The sequence below is a fragment of the Euprymna scolopes genome, chromosome 2, assembly GCF_053919585.1.
Source record: "Euprymna scolopes isolate OS-2025 chromosome 2, ASM5391958v1, whole genome shotgun sequence".
NCBI lineage: Eukaryota > Metazoa > Mollusca > Cephalopoda > Sepiida > Sepiolidae > Euprymna > Euprymna scolopes.
In genome coordinates, this window is record NC_136483.1 from 71,968,752 (window position 1) to 71,991,990 (window position 23,239).

General features: G+C 30.5%; 1 protein-coding gene across 2 annotated transcripts in view; it reads left to right on the forward strand.

The window, feature by feature from the left end:
• The window catches only part of LOC145292190 (annexin A7-like), a 126,753-nt gene that overhangs the window by 102,850 nt on the left and 664 nt on the right, over positions 1-23,239 (forward strand). For both annotated transcript variants that reach the window (XM_080138502.1, XM_080138494.1), the window contains exons 5-8: positions 5,141-5,231; positions 8,726-8,874; positions 18,217-18,394; positions 20,128-20,240. In XM_080138502.1, the coding sequence (XP_079994628.1) occupies positions 5,141-5,231; positions 8,726-8,874; positions 18,217-18,394; positions 20,128-20,240 (531 nt within the window). The remainder of the gene's footprint in view (positions 1-5,140; positions 5,232-8,725; positions 8,875-18,216; positions 18,395-20,127; positions 20,241-23,239) is intronic.

Sequence of the window (23,239 nt, forward strand, 5' to 3'; positions counted from 1 at the left end):
AAGCACTTTTGACCAATATGAAGAGTCATGATCTTCATTGCATCTGACAAAGTCCAGATGGCACTTTCTGTTCTTTACAGAAATCATTGGCTTGCGTCTTGCAACATATCCTTGCAAATTTAATCTGTTCTTGACAGTAGAAAGAGAGCACTTTTTAACAAGATTGCACTGCTGTTGGATTTGGAGAGCCATTTCAAATCTGTTTCTGAGGCTGTGGATCTTGATAGCATTGTCTTTCCTGTTAGAAGTAACTCTAGTATGACCAGGTTTAGGGGCATCACGAACACTGCTGGTGTTTTGGTGCTTTTGGACAGTCTTTCATACCATTTTCTCATCATATTTCAATCTTCTGCGGCCAATTTCTCAATTGGATAAATCAGAAAGGTGGAGATTAATGAGCTCCTGACGATCACTAAGAGAAAGTCATGGCATATGGACTAAATGTTACACTGTATAACCAGGAACAATAACAATTATGATTAGAGATGCTTTGTTGCCTGTTGGTGGATATTTTAAACTGACTTAGGGGCAATAATTTAAGCTGATTTTAAGCGAATTTGTTGCTGCAGACTTTCTTTTTTGCCTCCTCAATTTGAAGTTATTTTTTTAAATTGACGTGAACACTAGAATATTTCAATTAAGTCAAATATGAACAGGTAAAATTATAGAGGAATAAAAGGCGAATCAAATGAAGTATAGGTTGTTTAAACAATTACATCAAATTTAGCTTAAATTTACAGTTTTTGAAAAAATTACAAGTGCAAACGTTTTTGTTTGTCGGCATTGTATATATATATATATATAATTTCTTGAAGGCTTATATATTAGCTCAATAGTGTATATGACTAGAGCTTTTAATTTAACATGATATAATTCTAGTTCATTCAAGAAATTTTGTTTACAATTATTTTTGCTCATTTTATAAATATACACATTTATGGTATACAAAATTTATGAAACCTTCACAAAAAAGCTTTACCAGTATTTAATACATCAGTTTGGCTGATATAAATAAGAAAACAAATAGCAAGTCAGACTTACCCCACCCGAAATGAATTAAGAAAGAAATCCTCCACTCTATAATACAATAATAATTAGGTTTAATGTTGAAAAACTCAGAGAAATTTATATCTATATTTTTTTTTCATTTTAATATACTTTCACATGAATGTTTCTGTTATGTAACAATATATATATATATATATATATATATATATATATATATATCCATTTACGTAATGTTAAAAATATTCTCTTTCTGTCATAATTCTGTATACTTACTCTTCCCTAGCTAGCTATAACATATACTTACCCAACGAGTCACGGATAGTCTAGTAATTATATAAAATTAAATTACTGACATAATTCTATTATTGTATATAAATATTTTAGTAATATATCAAGATAAATATTGAATGCAAACACATGCAAAGTGTAATTGCTTTTTGTTTGTTGGATAAAGAGTGTACACTAGATTTATAATAGTATTGACCAAATAGTGTAATATGAAATGCTTATTTTATTGATTTTCTATTTCGGATATTTTTCCACTGATGATAAACTAATTTTAACAGCAGATTTTTTTTCAGTTGAGGATGCATATATATAGAGATCACCAGATTTCTTATGAGATTACTCAAGCTGCACGTCATTCTTTGACCTATTCCTCCAAATGGTCAATAACTTTGATTCTCTCCATATGCTTTAATTCTCTTATCTTAAAGAAAAAAAAAAAATCTATATATCTCTGTATTTTAAGGAAAAAAAATCTGCATATCTGTATTTTTCGAGAGAATGGCATGACTTCAGTGTAAGGCTGCTTTGACAGATCTAAGTTGTTAGATCGTTTTACATATTTGTTTTTTGAAGTCCATGTCAATGTCACTAGTCGTGTCAACACTATTTTTCTATCTGTGTTAATACAAAAAAAATGTTAATAGTGTTGTTAAAAGAAATAAAAAATCGTTTTTATAGAAATGATTTTAAAGAAAAATAACATGACTGTTTCTGTGGTAAAAACAATCGCTGCAGCTACACTATAATAGCAAAATTTGGAAAACATAAAAACCGATTAAAATAAAAAATCAATCGTATCTACTGACTTTTTGTGTTAATTTCAACTAAAAGCAATGATATCTACTTAATTGGCATGTCAGAAGTACTTAAATATTATCGCATTATTTAAACAAGTATGAATTTTTTTATCTTTATTATAAAAAACGCTTGCCATATTTCTTTGAGTATACGTGACATAATTATAAGGGAAGTAACTTAGTTATGCTAAAGAAGGCATTTATGACTTATGCCTTAACAAAGGTACAATATATTTTTAAAAATTGGCAATAGTTACACACTATTTGCCTCCCTTTGTTTTTTTAATTAAACATTTTATTTTCGCTAATTTTCGTCAAATGTTTTCTTTAATAACTTTTTTTATATATCTTATCGGTTTTCCTAATTTTTGGATATATTCATTACTGTAGCATAACAATTAAGTAGAGACCATTAGTTTGCATTGAAACTTCGAATTTCGCTATTATAGTGTCCCCCAATAATTACCTAAATAGTTTCCAGAGAATATAGTGGCGTACAAATTTAGCAAGAAAAGTTATCTCCCTTGTTCTTGTGTTAAATGTCGGTTTTGTATATTTAATGAATAGGTACGTTTTAATTATGTTATAATCAAAATAAGAATATGCACAAAATCATTTTAATAACTTTTTTATATTAACACTTAGTTACTTTTCTTGCTATTCTTGTATTCCTGGACAACACCTGATTAGATAAGAATGAATAAACTAATAACATTTCTTGGTCTACACATGCAAGTTTGAGAAATGTGACCAAAGTCTATTGAGGAACATTTTAGTTTTCTTGCTATTTTCAAAGTTATTATCTATGGGAGTTTATAGTTGGTCAAAAAATGTTTCAATCTGATAGGAAGATTATTAATAAAATATGGGGAGGTGACGTTGGTCTTGTGGTTTATGACACGAATTTACAACTTGTTCAAATCCAGTTAATTCTATAAAAATCACTTTCACTTATGATGTTGGCAACCTTCACATGGTTCCTTCCATAATTCCTAATGTTTTTCTGAGTAGAAAAATATCCGGGAAACCAAATCCAACAATAACATCTTCAGATTCATAAGATATGATGGTGACTAATGTATGAACATGTAGATTTCTTTTGATCATGATGGTTTTTATTCTTTCATTTTAATTCAATTTATTTTTTTATTTATTCAAAGTAAATCGCCAATTTGTATTAGAATTATTTTGTGGCCACTTCAGACTGGTCAAATATGCAATTAAATAGGATTTATTTTGACGTTTTTCTCCAATCTTCTTGACTTTGCCTTCCTACTATTCATAGGTCATGAAAAGAAGTTTCCAGAATTATCATCAGATTTTTTGGAATGAAGAATTATCATTATTTACTTCGCTTTTCTACAAACTATTGTCAAAGAAAACTGATGATATATATATATATATATATATATATATATATATATATATATATATATATATATATATATATATGGTATAATCATGTTCACACCAGTTCCTGTTGAATCACCAAAGTTAAGCAATATTGAGCTTGATCAGTATAAAAAATACATATATATATAAACGTCATTATGCCGTACTATATATATATATATATATATATATATATATATATATATATAGTACGGTATAATCACATTGACACAGAAGTTCTCATCAGATAACCGAAGTTAAGCAACATTGAGCCTGGCTAGTACCAGATAGGTGACCATTTGGAAATTCTAGGCACTCTATGTGCTTGCTTTCCGCTTATCTCAGCATTGTTTCCAGTCGTCCTGAACCTGCATTTGCCACTGGTAGGTATTCAATAATTTTGACTCCGGAGAGGTGTGGTTGGAGATTATGCAACTCTTTCCACAAAAATTTCATGTGCAGGTATCCATAGTCTGTCAAGACTGAAGGAAGCCTATTATTTATATATATATATATATATATATATATATATATATATATATATATATATATAAAAATTATAACACGGAAATTACATAATTGTCGATGCAATAATTTTTTTTTTAAATCCCTACCACCCTCTCTATAAATGTATTAAGTGGATTGCTACTACCACCACCTTTGGTTTTTTGAGGGTCGAAGCACGATTTTTCTTTTCTTTTTCAGTATCAAAAATGTAATTGTCTGATTTAGATGCTTGAAAATACCATAAGGTTGAAATAAATTATTGCATCGACAATTATGTAATTTCCGTGTTATAATTTTTATCTTATTGCTCTGTTTACCACATCGAGCTCTCATACCCGGATTTCCTCTGGATTTATTCCATTATAACACTATATATATATATATATATATATATACTTAATTTACTCACATAAATTTATATACGAAAGTATAGATTTATGCGTAAACTTTAAGTATTTACTTCAAAAGTGCTCAATACGTAGGTAGAGCGCATAAGCCTGAAGAATCCTAGAGTGAATGAAACGCGGAATATTCAGTGTAGCTTAATCGCCATATATATTTTATAAATTACTATGTATATATATATATATATATATATATATATATATATATACAAGGTGACCAAAAAAAACGGGCCCCAACACTAATTAGGCCTCATTTCTTAGTGTTTTGTTCGAATGAAATATCAAAACACTAGGGTCTTTGGCCTTTTTTTCTCCATTGACTGTAAAATGCTCAGAAAAACAATTGAATGTCCTCTGTTTTTTTGGGGTCACCCTGGATATATATATATATATATATATATATATATATATATATATATATATATACACTCTGTAGTTACATTGAGCTTCATAGATTAAAGGACTGGTATGAATAAAAGGTGAAATATAATTAATAAGCATATTTCCCCATAAAAACACACACACACACACACATATATATATATATATATATATATATATATATATATATATATATATATGGAGAACGGTTTTACAATAAGTTGAAATGATTCAAATCCTGCCATTTTTATTATCTTCTAAATATTTGTTTTTTTTACACAAAAGGAATTTGTAATCAATCTTAATTCATTACTGTTGATTACAGTTAATATGATGTTAATAAAATTACCTTTTGTTATCAAGGGTGCTGGAACTGACGAAGAAACTTTAATTGAAATACTCTGTACAAGATCCAATAGTCAAATTGCTGAAATTAAACACCACTATAAAAAATGTAAGTATATTTCTATCTTCAAATATCTATTTTTCCTTGTAAATATTTTAAGATAAGTCATACAATGTTAGCCATTATTATTATTTTTTCTCTTATATTTCATTGTGGAATATTGGTTTTGAACACAATGTCTGATTGCTTTTAAGATTGTCAAACTTTTGTAAGGAATGATTTATTTGATTTTGAGCAATTTCTATTCAATCAAGCAATAAATGTTAGAATTGGTTCCAACTGGTGTTCTTCAGACAGAAATTACCAGGCCCATCTCTTTGAATCATTCCCTTGGCCAAGGCAGAGGTTATGTTTCCTGTTGAGTTTGTCAGTGTCCACATCACTTGACTAATTGCATCCAAACTTGATTAAAATATTGGTCATGTTCTTACTTAGAACTGATTTAATTTTGGGATATCTGGTTCAAGGTCACTGGAAAGCTAAAAATAAAAATTTTGGCAATAACTTTTTTTTTTTTATCGTATAGATTTAATTTTTTTCCAAATTTGATGTATAGATCTGGTGCTCTCTGACAAGAAGGTTGGTCTTGATTTTACTGTCAGCATTATCATACCTCTGAATTTCTTTATTTTATCCTTTAGTTCCCACATTCCATAAGTGATGTTTCGGACAAAGTGGGAAGACTTGCTGTTTTCTGGGTCTGAATTAATTCATCATGGTTTTTGACTTTGAAGTAGTATATATATATATTACTTTTTAGCTCCTTACATAAAGTGGCTTCATACTTTGTCTGGAGCGATTACTATTAAAAATTTTTTTTCTTTAAATGTAACCAACATGCAAAATTTCAACCTGATCAGATAAATAGATTTTAAATTATCAATATTTCCATGGCATAACGTTAGAAGTACTTGATACAATATGGAGAACTAAGCCCTAGATAAGATTTTGGTCCATCCTTACATCGTCAGGTGAAGATATTTAATCTAACCACATGTTCTTGTTAATTATATTTTTGTCCTTGTAAATGTCTTTCACTTCAGGCTTTGTGATATATTTGAGTATTCCTTTATTACTTATCTTTTTCTTAATTGTTTTTAAAATTGATTTTTTTATTCGTGTAAAATAGGTCATAACAATTTCCATGTTGTGCATGCGTTACTCATTTAATAAACAAGAGAAAATTTCATGATTTGTAGAAAATTTTTTTCATTGATATTTTATTTTCATAAATTGTTGCAATTTATAACTTTACACAAACGATCCTTTTTTGATATTAAAATACTATTTATGTATACATCTTCTACTTTACAATTTAAGAAGGAACCATTATCATAATGTTTTTTTTTTCTTGCACTTTTTAAGAAATGTTTGTTTCCTATTTTTCTTTTATTTTGGTCAGCCAAAATTTGACTTCTTAAGATGTGAGCAGCTGTCATCTTTCATGGGAACTTACTCTCTGTTATTCAAATATATTTTCCTCCATTTATTTTTGCTTAAATGTTAGTTAAGATTTTCTTTTAAGATTCAAACATTTTCTATTTTCATTTTTTTCATAAGAATAAGACACTACTTTTCTCTGAAAAAAAAAAAGAGGTTAATGTAATTTGCTTGAAGCATTGTCTAGTGTGTATATAAAGGAGATTTAAATTTATAGAAAGCAATACAATGTAAAGGTGTAATAAATAGACACAAACTGAAGCCAGTTAAAATATAACCATGGAATAAGTTATGCAGATTCATCTTTATTAACCCATTTTAGTTTAGTGGTACATATATGGCACAGTAACAGCATAATACGATATTGCATCATACATTTCTCAAGGGCATTGTGAACGCTCATCATAATCTGTGCTCTGCTTCCACTGTGAAAATTATTTTATAAAAAATTAATTCGGGTAGAAATGGGTTAATACAACATGTGTTTGTATATGTGAAATAATTGTTCTTTTGTTTTTGTTTTTTTTTTCGTATTTAAATTATCCAAATAAACAATTGGTAATACGATCTGCTTTTTTTCTTTTTTTTTTTTACATCGTTCATTTCTGTATTACATTTAAGTTATTTTAAACACCACTCTTTCCATGTTAAATAATAATTTCGAAATAATAACGTTAATATTTCAGTGCGCAGATCATGCGCACATGCACAACCGGATGTCGTAAACCGGAAAGTGGGTTATATACATCGTTACAAGATCATTTGAGTTTTATAATTATATAGATATATTTATTTATTTATTTTACATGTATTTTGTTCTTGCTTACGTCAGCATGATCAGGTGGAAAATCTTTATTGTAATATTTCAGGAAATCACTCTTCATCAGGCGTGTATACGAGGGCTATTGTAAAACTGAGCAATTTGGCAAAAATTGAAAATTAATAGAAATGTAAACATGATTATCACAGTTTAAAGAGTTTTGAAAGGATGAAAAAAATTGAGAAATAAAAAATATGAAATATGAAAGGAAATAATTTCAATTGAATAAGCACAAGTTTTGCAAAGGACAAGGATATTATTCAATAAAAAATTAGATATTATTCAATAAAAAATTAGATATTATTCAATAAAAAAATTAGAAGCTGCAAATAAAAGTAAAGTATTGCTAATTAGCTGTATTTATCAGGGGTTGCCTGAGTAGAGACATTGCAGAGTGGAGAGCTTAGATAAAAATAATTTTTTCAATAAAAGTTTTAAAATAAAACTGTAGTGTTGTTTTCTTTAGGCCGACACTTTTATCATTCCACCCTGTAGTTTAATGAAGAAAATGGAGTCTTGCACTTCCCTACATCATTACTTACTCTAAATCAGGAAAAATCTCTCTTCTTGCTCAGGCAACACAGTTGATAGTCTGCATCTTCCTCACCCTTATCTTGATTCTCAAAATGATGAGCATCTCCCTGCCTATTTACCTTAGAAACACATATTGATTAATTATATACACATGGTAAGTTTCATTTATCTAACCTCTGTCAACCTTCATAAAATCTTGAGGATTTACATTGTGTGAAAATATTGATTCAGGGCTCAAACACCATCTTATCACAATAGTGACCCAAATGTGAAATTTTCTACCAATTCTCACACAATAGTTTCTTATAAAAATGTGAAAAAAAAAATAATGAATATTGATTATGCTATTTCATGTTTTTTAATCTAAGACTTATTCTTAATGCAGCTGATACAAATCGTATAATCACTCATTGTCGTTATGTACAGAAAGGAGAACTCTATAGCTTTGAATAAGTCATAATAAGTAGCAATCTTCTGCAAATAGTCTGGAAAAAACATATTTCATCCCTGGAATTTACTACTTTGAATTGAGGACAATAAAAAGTGTCTTTATTACAATTTCATTAAATACAATAAAAAAAAAAAATGATTTTATTTCAATTTTTTTTTTTTGTAACTTGAAGCTTTTCAAGTGTTATCCTTTATGCCATATTTTTGCTCCAGCTGGAGAGTTTTTGCAGATAATTTTGAAGAATCAGATTTTTGTTTCTGTTTTGTTTTTTACTGTTTTGTCTTTGTTTATATTCAGTGTATGACAAAGAACTGGAAGATGCCGTTTCTTCAGAGACCAGTGGACATTTGAAACGCTTTTTAGTTTCACAAACGCTGGGTAACCGAAGTGAAGATTACGACATTGATTATGACCTTGCCGAGAAAGATGCCCAGGATCTTTATGATGTAAATATATTTTTGTACATCTATTAGGTTATTTGAAAAAGTTTCATGAAATTCCTTTTTAGCCACTTTTATTTTCCATGTATTTTGTATGAAAAACAAAAAAAAACAAAAACAAAGCAAAAACAAAAGTAGTGACAACTTTTTTTACATCCCCATAATTTCTGGAAATATGCATCTGGTGCTGGCTGAAAGTGTGTTTGAGTTTAGAGGGAAGAAGCAAATTTATCTCTATATCAATAAAGTAGGTGCAGGAATTCCCCGTTGGATAAAAGTATCATAGGTTTGCAACAGCTAATGCCACATACAAATTCAATACAGCTAGGCTAATAGTCACTATTTTATGTAGCTTTCGAACACGATTCCAGATACATTCAGTCGTAATAAAATACTACATAAGATTCTATGAGCAACACCATCAGAATCACACATCATTAGAGGAAGGAGTCCCTATTTTTCTCTCTAAATATTTAGTCCTACCACTGCTACCAGTAGTCACTGGGAAGAATTCTACATGTTCCACAGATTTTGTGATTACACCGAATATAACTGGCTCATACATACATAGATCTAACATAATCTTTCCAATTTCCGATTCAGAAATAATAAAGACTCCCTCGCCAAAGTCTGTTCATTCTGGTTGGCTGAGCTCTGATAATTCTCATATTGAAGAATCCAGTTCTTCACTCTATAAATGAACGGTTACTAACATTAAAGTATGGCATCCCTAAGAGACATATTATTCCGCCCTGCATCAAGTTCATTTAATGCATCGGTCATTTCAGTCATTAAACGATCATTCCATAATCGTTGTCATCATCGTCATGTAGCAGTGGTAGGTCTAAATATTTAAAGAGAAAAATAGGGATTCTTTCTTGTAACGATGCTGCAATTGTGATGGTGTTGCTTGTAGAATGTTATGTAGTATTTTATTACGACTGAATGTGTCAGGAATGATGTTCGAAAGATATATAAGATAGTGACTATTAGCCTAGCTGTATTGAATTTGTATGTGTCATCTGCTGTTGCAAACCTATGATACTTTTGTCCAAAGGGGAATTCTTGCACCTATTTATTTATATAAGGATAAATTTGCTTTTCTCCTCTCAAATCAAACACACTTAAAGCCAGCACCAGATGCATATTTCCAGAAATTAGCAATTGGTTTCATTCACTTTTATAATTTCCTACATTAATTTCCAACCAAACTGACTCTGAAAATAGACATAATTAAAGGTGGTAGTAGCACATCATACTTGGTCCAAAAAGTCTACTATCACTCCTCTATAAATCTCTGGGAACTGCACTCCTTTAAAAATAAGGTCATTTTTTAAAGTAAATAAATAAATTTTTTTTTTTTTTTTTTAATATCAGGTTGACAAGAAAGTTCTTGTGGTTTTTAAATTTTAAATTCAGATGAACATATCTTGGCGCAAACAAACATTTATCGATCAAAATAAGTGCCATCAGAATCAACACACCTTTGCCAACCCAAAACAAGTGTATTTATGCCAGTAACATAAAAATCTTGTGTTCTGGTGGCGTTGAAGTTGCTGAAAACGTTTTTGATATCGCTTATGTTTTTGAAACATTTCCCATACAGAAATTGTTGAGATGCTTGAAAAAGTGGTAGATGGTAAGTGAAAGGTCTGGAGAGTATGGTGGATGAGGCAGAGTTTGGAAGCTCAGTTTGTTAAACTTCTGCAGTGTCGGTTTAGCAACGTTCAGTCGGACATTGTCATGGATAAGAATTGGGCTTTTTCTGTTGACTAATGCTGGGTGTTGTTGTCGAAGTTTCTGATGCATTTCATTCATTTGTTGACAGTACTTCTCTGCTGTAATGGTTTCACCTGCATTCAAAAAAACTGTACTGGATGAGACCAGTCGTAGACCACCAAACAGTCAGCCTGACCTTCTTTTGCTGCAACTCTGGCTTCGGAATGTGTTGTTGAGCTTCTTAAGCATCTAACCACTGAGCTGAGTATCGCTGGTTGTCGTAAAGAACCCACTTTTCATAGCAAGTCACAAACCAGTCGAGAAACAGGTCGTTCTTGTTGTGGAAAAAAGGGAAGATGGCACTTCATAATGGTGTTTCTTTTTATTATCATTCGATTCGGTAGGCATCCATTTATCAAGTTTTTTTGCCTTTTCAATCTCTCAAGTGGTTGGAAATCATTGGATACATCTAATTCAAAAGCAAGTTCTCTCACGGTTGTGCATGGATTGGTTTCGACTTTTAAAGCTCTTTATTGATCGTTGTCAACATCCAATAGCCGACCCCTACGCTCCTCCTCTTCAAGACTTTTGTTGCCGCCATGAAATTTCTTAAACCACCATTGCACTGTGCATTCAGTAGTGGTTCTTGAGCTAAACGCTTTGTTGATATCGTGAGCAGTTTCAGCAGCTTTTCGGCCTAGCTTGAATTGAAATAAGAAAATTGTGCAAATTTGTTTTTTTTTTCAAATCCTGTATTCAATGTGCTGAAAAGAAGGCATAAATGTTTTAAAACGATTGTAATTTAAATGATTAGATAGTGCAAAAAAATGCTCTTTAAAATGATATATAAAGTAAAGTTATTATAACGAAGACTTATTTGAAAATACATCATTTGAAATCAAAATTAAAAATTCTGCAAGGACTTTCTTCTCAACCTTATATAATCAAAGTTTGTATTTTAATTCATGTTATTTATTCATTTAATTGAAATCGTGTTATTGAGTTAAAATATAAATGAAATAATTTATGAAATCTGGATAATTTTTTAACAATAAAAGAATAAGTATGTTCAATAGTGTTTATTTACATAACAATGGAACATAAAATAGCATAACTATATGAACTTTTGAAGAAGAAAAATGAGTTCATCTCCAGAATCCTCTCTATATTAAAAATTGAAAATAAAGAAAAATCTGTCTAATGTATGTACCCATGATGAAAAGAAAATATCATATTCCAAAACTTATGTAAATCGATCAAGTAGTTTTATTTTTAAATAAGAAAATCAAATTTTATGGTTAACCAGTGAGTAACTGTGTTGCTCATCATTTTGAAAAATATCTCAAAAAGCAAGGTAGACAATTCAACAATAATTCATACTTGCTAGATTTATGTTGTAATGCCTACATTTCCTATTCATTACTTAAAAATAATTTTTTGGACCAATTTACATGAATTTTTGGAATATGATATTTTTAGTATGGGTATGTACATCAAACAGATTTTTCTTTATTTTTGTTCTTAAATTTGAGGGAATTTGGGCCAAGAATCAAAAAATATGTAGAGATTGGAATAATATTAATAGACGAGAAAAAATATATATTGGAAAAGTGATTTTAATTTCACGTGTTTTTATTGTCTTGTTAATTCTTTTATTTCTTGATGAAAATGTGAATTTGTATAAGATCTAAATAAATTAATAGAGAGATGTTTTGACTGGTTTAATGTACATAATTTTAAAAAATTAAATTGGTTAATATTAATCTTAGAAGAATCCTAATAAAGCCTCTTGACATTATTTCATAGCTCTTTATTGTATAAAACGTTATATTTAATGGTTTATTTTGTTTGTTTTTTGATAAACATTCATATTGCTACAATGAAGAAATTCACACATGAAACACTGATGGAATAACAATTTAAAAGAATATTTTTAAAGCCAAAACAACGTTTTTCATGTACAAAAGATCACAAGACTTTAAAATAAATAATTTATTTAAAACTAGTGGGACCCGTGTACTAGTGTTGCCTGGTTAAAGTATGACACAAAGCCAGAACAAATTCAGTAATGCCCCCACCACTGTCAGCCCTAGAAAAAAGCGGATACTGACGTCATGGCCAAAATGAAAACATTTGGTTTCCACTGTCGTGCATTGTCTGACAGTGGCAGTTAGTATAAGCCACTGATTGTGATAATCAGCACTGGTATCAGTCTCCATTGGAATGCTTGTAACCGGAATCGTCTGTCTTCAACTATCAGGCATTGATTGTCACTGTGGCGAGGATTGTTGGTCTCTGGCATTAGTACTGTATTGAGGCAGTTACTGACAGGCCTTGGCTGCCTTTATAACTGTCACTGTCAATTCCCGGTGTACACTGTTAGCCAGTGCCGGCCAGTACCAGTATGTGCCTCCATTGGACTAGTCCAGAAATAAATTGAGGTGTTTACTAGCGTGTATTGGCTTCCTTGATTATGGCCATAATTGGACCCCATTGGATTGCTCTGAAGTGAAATGGACTGTGGTTACTGTCATGCATTGGAGGGCACTGTCATCAATGGTGATCATATAACTTTTATGTCAGGAGATTGTGAAAGGCTAATAAAAATGATGATTATACTAGTAATAATAATAATAAGAATTAGAATGAAAATAGTAATAATAACATTACTAATACTACTAGTACAACAACAAAAGTAACAACTTCTTCTAATGGTAATAATAATATAATCTGGTAAGGTGTTTCACAAAAACAACAATAATAATAATACTATCATTGTTATTTTTAATAACGATAGTAATAACGATTGTGAATGTTAATGACAAAAACAACAACGGAAATGCTGTGAATGATGAAAGCAATACCTGCTGTAAACAGTTGAGGAGACTGTAAATGGAAACCAGAAATAAAATAAAACGTATAAAAAGCAGGTGGTAGGCTAGTTATTGTTAGAATTATTGTGCGTTTTTTAGTTATAGAAGATGCTCGTGAATAGAAACATGTGTTCACGTACAATTTGAAAAAGTGGAAGGCAAGTGAATATGAAAGACATGGCAAAACACGGTTTGTGATCATGCTAGTACAATGAGTAGTCGACCATATTTGAAAAATGGTAGTTGTTCATTTTTGGACGATCTAATATTCTTAAAATTGAACATACACAACCATAATATGTGTAGCAGAGAGGCATGTTCGGGGTAAATCATTATTCTAATAAATGATCCAGAATAAGGGAGTAATCAGTAACTGCAGCTGTAATTGTAAAGTGTTGTGTATAAAAAAAGTAATATGTAGAAAGGTAAATAATAAACCAACTGCATATGAAAAAGTAACAAAAAAAAAAAATTTTGCAGTGATTTTGAATAGAGGGGAAGAGTAATTTGCATCAGAGGGAAAACCCAAGCTACTCTCTCAGTGGCCATACATATTTGAGAGAGTTCAGCGAGCAGGAAGAAAGTAATAATTGTAAAGCAGAGACAAAATGTATGTATTGTGGGTTAGGAACACACTTTAGTAGTAACTGGAAGTGATGAGCATAAGAGTTGTTCATGTCTTATTTATGTCGAAAGTGGCAGGAGAAAAAAGAAAACAAATTTGGCTTTGAAAAATATTTTTCTAAATCAATGTTTCAAATGTGAATTTCTTCATTATTCAATATTATGTAACCATGTGACACACAAACATTCACACTCCAACCAGTGAAATATCAAAATGGATTCCTATCTTGGCAGCAATGATAAACATCTGTCAAGAAGGATGTAAAAGAAAAAAAAGAATTAAATGCAAATGTACTGTTGATAAGGCTGTTTTTCACGTCAAAAGCTCTCAAAACTTAAAAAATAAAATTTATTTTGAAAAACAAACATGTTTTGTCTGAAAAATATTCTTCTATATTCTTATTGTTGTTTGACTGATTGAAGTGAATAGTATCAGTAAGTAAAGAATTGCCTTTTAGAAAGGTTTTATTAACTGTAAAATACACGTACGCTCTTGAAAGGATCGAGCGGGAAAATGAAACAGAGGGCGCTTTTATTATGAATGTCAATCCCAAGGGGGATAACTCTTAACAACAAATTAAATCATAACATTTTCCCCGTCCTAAAGTATTCAAGTAAGGGGTAATTAATTATAGACAAATTTTTTTTTTTTTTTTTTTTTTTTTTTTTTACAATCACATAAGAATCATTTTATTTACAAATAACATATGAACCCAAACTGCAGTTTTTTCAGTATTTAGTCACAAAATCCTTATATTTACTTGGGAATTGTCGAACTCGGGACGACCTCCGCACAGATTGGCAGGAATGCTGATTTTCAGTATTATTTTTTAGTGAAATCTGATTTTCTTCAAGATCAGACGATTGATTTTTGTCTTCCTCATGACCAATGTTTTCATTAGTAGAAGGTTCAAATAAAGTCTCTGAAGTAGTAGGATTATTATTAGAGTTTTCTTCATTTGATGAGTTTGGAGCTAAGTCTCGAACGTTGACAGTGGTTTCAGTACCAGAAGGTAGTTGAACATAAGCGTAGTGGGGGTTGACATCTATTAGGGTGGCAGGCGTTACAGGAGGGTCATGTTTACTTGTTTTAGTGTGGTTTCTAATATATATTGGGCCTGGTTTAACCCAAGAAGGAATTGAAATTCCGGAAGCAGATTTACGACTATATTTAAATAGTCTATCATGGGGAGTCATATTAGTGGCAGTACAAAGTAATGATCTAATTGAATGAAGTGCGTCCGGTAGTATGTCTTCCCAATAAGGTAGTTTCATTTGATTAGAATGTAATGTTGTTTGAATGGCCTTCCATAAGGTACCGTTGAGTTTTTCAATCTGTCCATTACCTTCAGGATGATATCTACTTGTTTTAGAAGTAGCAATTCCTTTTTTGTGTAAAAAATCCTTTATTTCTCTTGCTAAGAAATCAGAAGCACGGTCAGTATGTATCATGTCAGGCAAACCAAAAATTGAAAAGAGTTTGTTTAGACAGTGGATAATGGTTTTGCTTGTCATATCTCTGCAAGGAAAAGCGAAAGGAAAACGGGAATACTCATCAATTAGAGTAAGTAGATATTTGTTGCCATGTATAGAAGTAGGTAGAGGGCCTTTAAAATCAAGATTTAATCGTTGAAAAGGTAATATGGCTTGAATGAGAGTCCCTCCATTGGTATTGGCGAATTTGGGTTTCAGTAATTGACAGGATGAGCAAGAGTCAGTAATATTCTTAATTTGATCCAAAGTAAAAGGGAGGTTCCTCGTTCTTATAAAATGGCTTAGTCTTGAAACACCAGGATGACATAATTGTTTATGTAAATCACGAAGATCTTGTAGATTGTAAGTGCCCGTTAATTTGGCATTGAGTGAATGTGACATCTTTGGAGTTAGTTCCTAGTCAGGATAGAGAAGGTGAGGGGTAGTCAGAGTCGTCATAAAGAACAGCAGTATGAGTGTTAGAAATAGAAGATTTACACACTTTAGCCCAATGACCATTTTTTTTGCATTTTTTACATTCGGCGTTTCGTGCAGGACATAAATATCGAGGATGACGTGATTTTCCACAGAAAAAACAAACCCCTTTTGGATGCATATTTTCTTTAGTCACAGCTATACGATTGTAGCCCGAAGGATTATTTGTAGCTGCTACAGTAAAGTTATTTGCGTAGCTTATCGAATGCTTTTCTGCTTGTTCAAGAGATCTGGCCGTGGCATATGTGTCTTGTAAAGTCAGGATGGGTTTTTCTAACAGTCGTTGTCGGATGGACGAAGAAGAAATTCCGCCGATGAAAGCTTCCCGAATGTATTGATTTTTGTTTTCTTCAGCAGAAACCGCTTCGAAGTTACATGTTTTGGCAAGCATTTCCAATTGTAGTATGAAGGCATCTATATTTTGTGTTGTTTGTTGCTTCGTCGTCATCAATCGATATCTATTATAAACAATATTTTCAGGTTTTAAATAAGCGGCGTCCAATGTTCTTAATGCACTATCGTAGTCGGTTTTATCGCTTATTAAATCGAAAACAGAGGCTGAAATACAATTGATCAAGGCAAAGAAATTATCTGAAGTGTTTTCGATTAATCCGTTATTATGTGAGCGGATATAATTCTGGAGGGTTAATTTCCAATGCCTATAGGATTTTTCGGAATTAGGGCATGTAGGTTCCACCTCGAATCTGTCGGGACGTAAGATTCGATCCATTATTTTTTTATTTTTTTTTTTTTTTTACAGTTAATAAAATTGAAGTGAATAGTATCAGTAAGTAAAGAATTGCCTTTTAGAAAGGTTTTATTAACTGTAAAATACACGTACGCTCTTGAAAGGATTGAGCGGGAAAATGAAACAGAGGGAGCTTTTATTATGAATGTCAATCCCAAGGGGGATAACTCTTAACAACAAATTAAATCATAACACTGATCATTAGTGAACATTTTTAAACATGATTTTTTTTACATGAACTGATGCATTATGGTCAGGGTTTTTTTTTTTTTATTTTTTATTTTTTTTTTTTTTATTTTAACTTTGTTGCAAATTGAACCTATTTCACACAAATTTTAGATACAATTGATATTTGGTTAAGACCAACAATCAATTTTATCGAAAATATTGTTTTGGCAATTTGGTTTCAGTTACTACTGACATTGTTTTATCAATGTGTTATTAAAGAAACATGTGATTGGTTAACAAAAAATAGGCAGGGTACAAATTACTAAGGCAGCAGTTGTGATGTCAATGTTCGAGTTTGAAGCTTGTGTAACTCTAAAGGATCTAAAAAAAAAAAATCAATATGTTTTGTAAATGTAAAGAAATTAGATATAATAACATTAAAAAAATGTTATTTTTCAACATAATTACATTATTATCATCATCATCATCATCTGCAAAAAGAATAAATAAATAAAAGCTATTCGACATTTAGGTAAGGATGGAAATTAAATATTCAGGTACTGTATTAACACTACTAAAGAAGCAAGTATAAACTAATTTATTTTATGAATTTATTGAAATAATTTAATTTTATAATTATGTATATAGACTTTAAATATGTAATAGAATATCATTGGGATGTTTTAAATTTTATCAATATAAATTTAAATTATAGTCAAGATTATCTGCTCTTTTTAACTTCCGGTTCTTCTCTCCACAGACTAGATGATGATAACAAGCAAGATATGGTCCCTTCTGATTAATGATTATCTTCTTTGAGATAATGTGAAAGCCCCCCCCCCTTACTCATGTTAAGAATGTCTCTTGTCCACGTGAAAATGTCTAAATATTGAGACAAAGGGATGACAGAAACTGGAAGTCAAAAAGAGTAGACAATTTGCACTATAACCTAAATTCATCTTGTATTCAGTCCATTCATTTATTTAGAATTCAAGTAAGCATGAAATTTTCTAACAAATATCTATTCCTTCTAGTTATACACATTTGTTGGTCTGTTTAATAGACTGTCAGATTCTAACTTTTGTACACTCCCCTTTTATTGAAAAGAAACAAAACTAGAAATTTTTATATTCCTTTTAAAATATTTGAACAGGATTATGGGAAATTATAGATCTTGATATCTTTCCATTTCAGATAATTTGAATGTTTGCTAAAGATAATTTCAGAATGATACTTGATTTCTTACAGGCTGGTGAAGGTCAATTTGGCACCGATGAGTCTCAGTTTAACAAGGTCCTGTCTTTGAGAAGTTTTCCCCAACTGAGGGCTACTTTTGAGGCTTATCAACGCATTGCAGACAGAGACATCATGGAATCTGTCCGCCGCGAATGTTCTGGAAATATTGAAACAGCTTATCTGGCCATCAGTAAGATTAATTTTAATATATTACAATATTTGCATTTGTGAAATTCTTATAGTAATTACTTTGTTTCAGTGTTGTAAATTATTATTATTATTATTATTATTACTAAATCTGAGTTAATCTTTTTTTTTCCCTTAGGATTGTTTGACACAAAATATGTACATATTATTTGGATTCTTTGGAATACTGTTCTCATCTTGAGTGTCATTTTCATAATGTTTCGGTCAATGTAAACTTTTACCTTATTCAGGTGTAGCTTGTTGAATTCTGGAATGTTTCTGCCAGACTCTGGAATCTGGATGGAATTTCCAACGGAATTCTTTATTTACTTCATGGGGGTAGCATGCTCTCATTCCATCAGCTATGACTGGATAGAGGTCCTAGATAATTCGCAATTGTATTTTTCAGTCGCCCTCACTGAGAATTGGGCCTTCAACCTTCAGGAGGTCATTTTTACAATTGATATATTTTAAGTACTCTAATCACTACGCCAAGGGTCCACTAGGATCTGTGGCATAGTGGTTAGAGTACTTTAAAAAAATTTAGAAGTTGAAGGGTGAATACGTGAAGTTATGACTACCATTCTACAAGAGTTTCTTGTGAAATCAGTTGATGCAATTCTTGATCAACTTGAAAGCTGGTGATGAATGAAGGCACCTATATTGAATTTTAATTAAAAGACCATGCATTATACTTTCTTTTCATATTCATTAATTGTATAAATTATGTTTCAAAAATTAAATGTATATATTTTAAAATAGGAAGTTACTTTTCACTCATCCTATATATATATATATATATATATATATATATATATATATATATATATATATATATATATAATTTTTACTCATTCTTAAATAGCAATATTTAATTGATTGCTATTTACTAATTTATATTCCTATACTTTCTTATACTACTATTTATTTTAACTTTATTAGTAAATGTTACTATTACTCAATTTTTGCCTTTTCTTTCTCTACTTCTATTTTAGAAATTTTCATCTCTATTTTATGAGAGATAATACTTTAAAACTCTATAAACTCTAAACCTCCTTATGTTGAATATTGCTGAATATTGTTTAATTCTCCCCTCCCCACCCAAATAACCCATAATTGACAAGATGTCATTGTGTTTTCCATTTTCTTGTTTATAATGTAAACGTCCTAAAATTTTCCCCTTATTGTACCCCTTTGTTTATCTAATATACTTACTTGCATTGATATAGCCCTTATACAATTTTTTCTGGGTAAATTATATTTACTTTTCTTTAAACCTATCCATTTCATGATTTGCCATATAGACATTTCTGAAAGACGTGCATTTGTTTAAAAATTTCTGTTTGAAAAGGCAAATATTGATTTAAAGGTTTTGCATACATTTCATTATACAATTAAGATTTAATCTTTCTCTAAGGTCATCAGATCTAAGCCTGTCTTTAAGACTTCCATTACATAACCACCATATCATTTTTTTTTTTTTTTTTTACATGGGGGTCATTTTTCCTTCATGCAATGCATATCCCCAACCTTCATTGGTCAGGTTGTTTCATTTTCATATATTGTCACACTGCATACACATCGATTGAAATCAAATTTGTATTAAACCAAATTATGCTTTCCAATTTCAGCGTCTCGTACCTCCATTTTCAAATAAGAAAGATGTTTGTAAATCCACATTCTAAATAGTTCTATTGATCGTCTCATTCCTGCTTTCTATATTTTTCTATTTTGCAGTCAAAAGTGTGAAAGATATCCACACGTTCTTTGCTGAATGCCTCTACAAATCTATGAAAGGAGCTGGCACAAATGATTCCACTCTCATCCGAGTGGTTGTTAGTAGGTGTGAAGTAAGTAGAAATTGATGGTTCCTCTCCAGAATTCTCCCAATATTAAAAAAACAAAAATAAAGAAAAATCTGTATTATGTATGCACCTGTGATGAAACAAAAATATCATGTTCCAAAAATGGCATAAATTGATGAAGTGGTTTTATTTTTAAATAAGAAAATCAAATTTTATGAGTGACAGAAGAGCAGTTATTTGCCATTTTGACAACAATTTAACATGTATGTAAATTATACAGAACTAAATTGATTTCTGTACATGGTTTTATTAGCTCATTCTCTGCGTTTTCAAACAGTTTAATAAAACTTGAAAGAACAGAAAAAATACCTTTGAAACTATGTTTAATATGCAAAGATCTTTATTAAAAAGCATTAAATATTTTTCTTTTTTTACTTTTACTTATTTTATTATTAATTTTGGATAGTAAAATATCCATCATCAGAGAAAGTTTAAAAAAAAAAAATAATGATAAAATTAATTTTTTTTTTTTTTAAATACTATGTAATGATGAATATTTTACTATCGAAATATTTTTTTAAAAGTCAAGATAAAAAGAGAAAAAAAATCTTATGGATTTTAATAAAATATTTGCATCTTAAACAGGGTTTCAAAGACATTGTCTTTTTTTTTTTTTTCCAAAATTTATTAAAGATGTCAATTTTATTTTTAGTTTAATAATTATACCGAAATTTGACTAGTTCTGACAAACTCTTTTTACTCAAATCCATGAAAATATTTTTTCTTGGGTTCTCTATCGTCATTGTCTTTACTAAACCCTCTATTCTATGATATTAGGCTAAAACAAACTTTTTTACAGAATTCTTTGATAATAAAGCAAACAAAAGTTCAAGGTCATCAAAATATATTTGTTGCTTTCTCTAACCATAGATAATTTTTATTGCAAATCAATACACTTGATCCTATTTTCAATTTCCTAAATTCTTATAACAATATTTCAGTGTATTCAAATCTTGCAATTGCTGAAATATCTCAAGAATACATTGCTTTTCCCATCTGAACTTATTTGCAACATCTGGCGTTGGACACACAATCTCTGATTCTTTGGGATTTAAGAGTTGTAATCAGATTTTTTATTTTCAGTTAGCAAAATTTTTTCCACTGTGTGGTTTTTGATTTATGCTGATCATATTTATTTATCTTTATTTGATCTATAATTTGAAATAACAGCCAACATTTGCAGGATATTGTGTGGGTCCTCCATCTTGGCTATCAAAGGAGCTCCTGAGGATCATAAAGCTCAAATCTTTCTTGTCAGCACATCAACTTTTATATTTGTTTTTAATTGATTTAATAATTTTTTTTCTTTTCATGCTTTTGTTAGTGCATGTTGAAATATTAGGCCCAGGCTTATTTTACCTCTGATCCTATCATAGATATAGTGTTTATCCATATCATATGTAGAAATAAGTGTATTATCACTAGCGGTATGATAACAGCATATTCTCTCTCCTGTTTTGACTCTCAGGTATATATCCATTAATATCTTACATTTTTATGTAGAGTGATATGGTTCTTGGTTGATTGTGTCTAACTATGTCAGATACTCAACAGTAAAAACAATGAAAAGAATATTCTGTGATCATAGCCCTAATTATCACACATATTGTATGTGCTAGATGTTTACAATAATGTTGATCAGTATTTGTTTCAATGGTCTATAAGTCAGAAACCAAGAATTTCCAAACGTACATGCATGTATCATACATATATAGACATTAATTTTCTTGCTTTTAGTTTCATGTGAGTGATAGTCATCACTGATTCCAAGATCCCCTGACAGAAATATTGAGCATTACTTTATTTCTAATTATTTTTTTTATTTATCTATATAATCTGCAAACAGCATAATCACATTGACATGCCGGTTCTCGTTGATCACCAAAGTTTAGCAATGTTGAGCTTGGCTAATTACAGATGGGTGACCATTTAAAAATACTAGGCTCGGTATGTTTTCAGGTAAATGGTCATGTATAATACATCAGGAAGATAGACATCCCCACCTTGCATAGTTTTAGTTCAGTCTGGAGCAAGAAGTAGCACCCGTTAACTTTCCTCTGATATTCTGGAGGGTTGCCATACAAAGGGTAGATGGTGTTCCTCAGTCATGATGAAGGCAAGAGGGTCTCTGTTGAAAAAGCAAATGAGATGGAGGGAGCCTGTTAGCAATCTTCTGATCCCACCATGACATTTTCATTAAATGAGGTACTTCTTTTTAAACAAAGAAAATATTCCCTTGATGGTCAGACTTCGTCCAGAGATACTTTCAGTTCTGTGTACTTCTCTCATCCTTTGGACAAGCATCCATCACTTTCAAAGTCTGCCACATGTCTTCACTGGCTTTGCATCACATGTTTATAGCACCAAAGAATCGTAAATGTCAAAGAGTGTCATGAAAGTCAGAATTTTTGGCAATAAATTCTAAAAAAGCATTTCTTGCAAAACATGAAAATGGTTAAACAAAATGTTTTTGTTTTTTTTTATAAACTTTAAAAATTATGGTACAAGTGTCATCTTGTTCTCTCTATTTGGTCGCCACATCAGCCGGCTCTTAATACATGGCACTAGACACAGCTGCCAGACAGTCAGGCTTACTTTCGCAGGAGTAAGAGGAAGAGACTTGTGTAGTTGTCAAGCATAATTTCCCATGGAACACATCTTTTCCTTTTTCTTCTCATCACCTTCCTTCTGATCTTTATGCCTATAGCTGCATTCCATTCCGTGACGTCACTCCTTAAAATACTGACTCAGCACATGAGTCATCATTATGTAATCAATTCTCAAAGTGCACTTTTATAAACTTTACGAAGTAAAATATAAAAAATTAATTTCAATTAAAAAATAAATAAATAAAAATTACCTTCGATTTATTTTATCTTATGTACATTTTTGTTGTATATTTTTTTAAAACTTTAGTTGAAAATTATATATCTATATCATTAATTGCCAAATAATCGATAAATTTAGTTTTTTTCGTCTTTTAA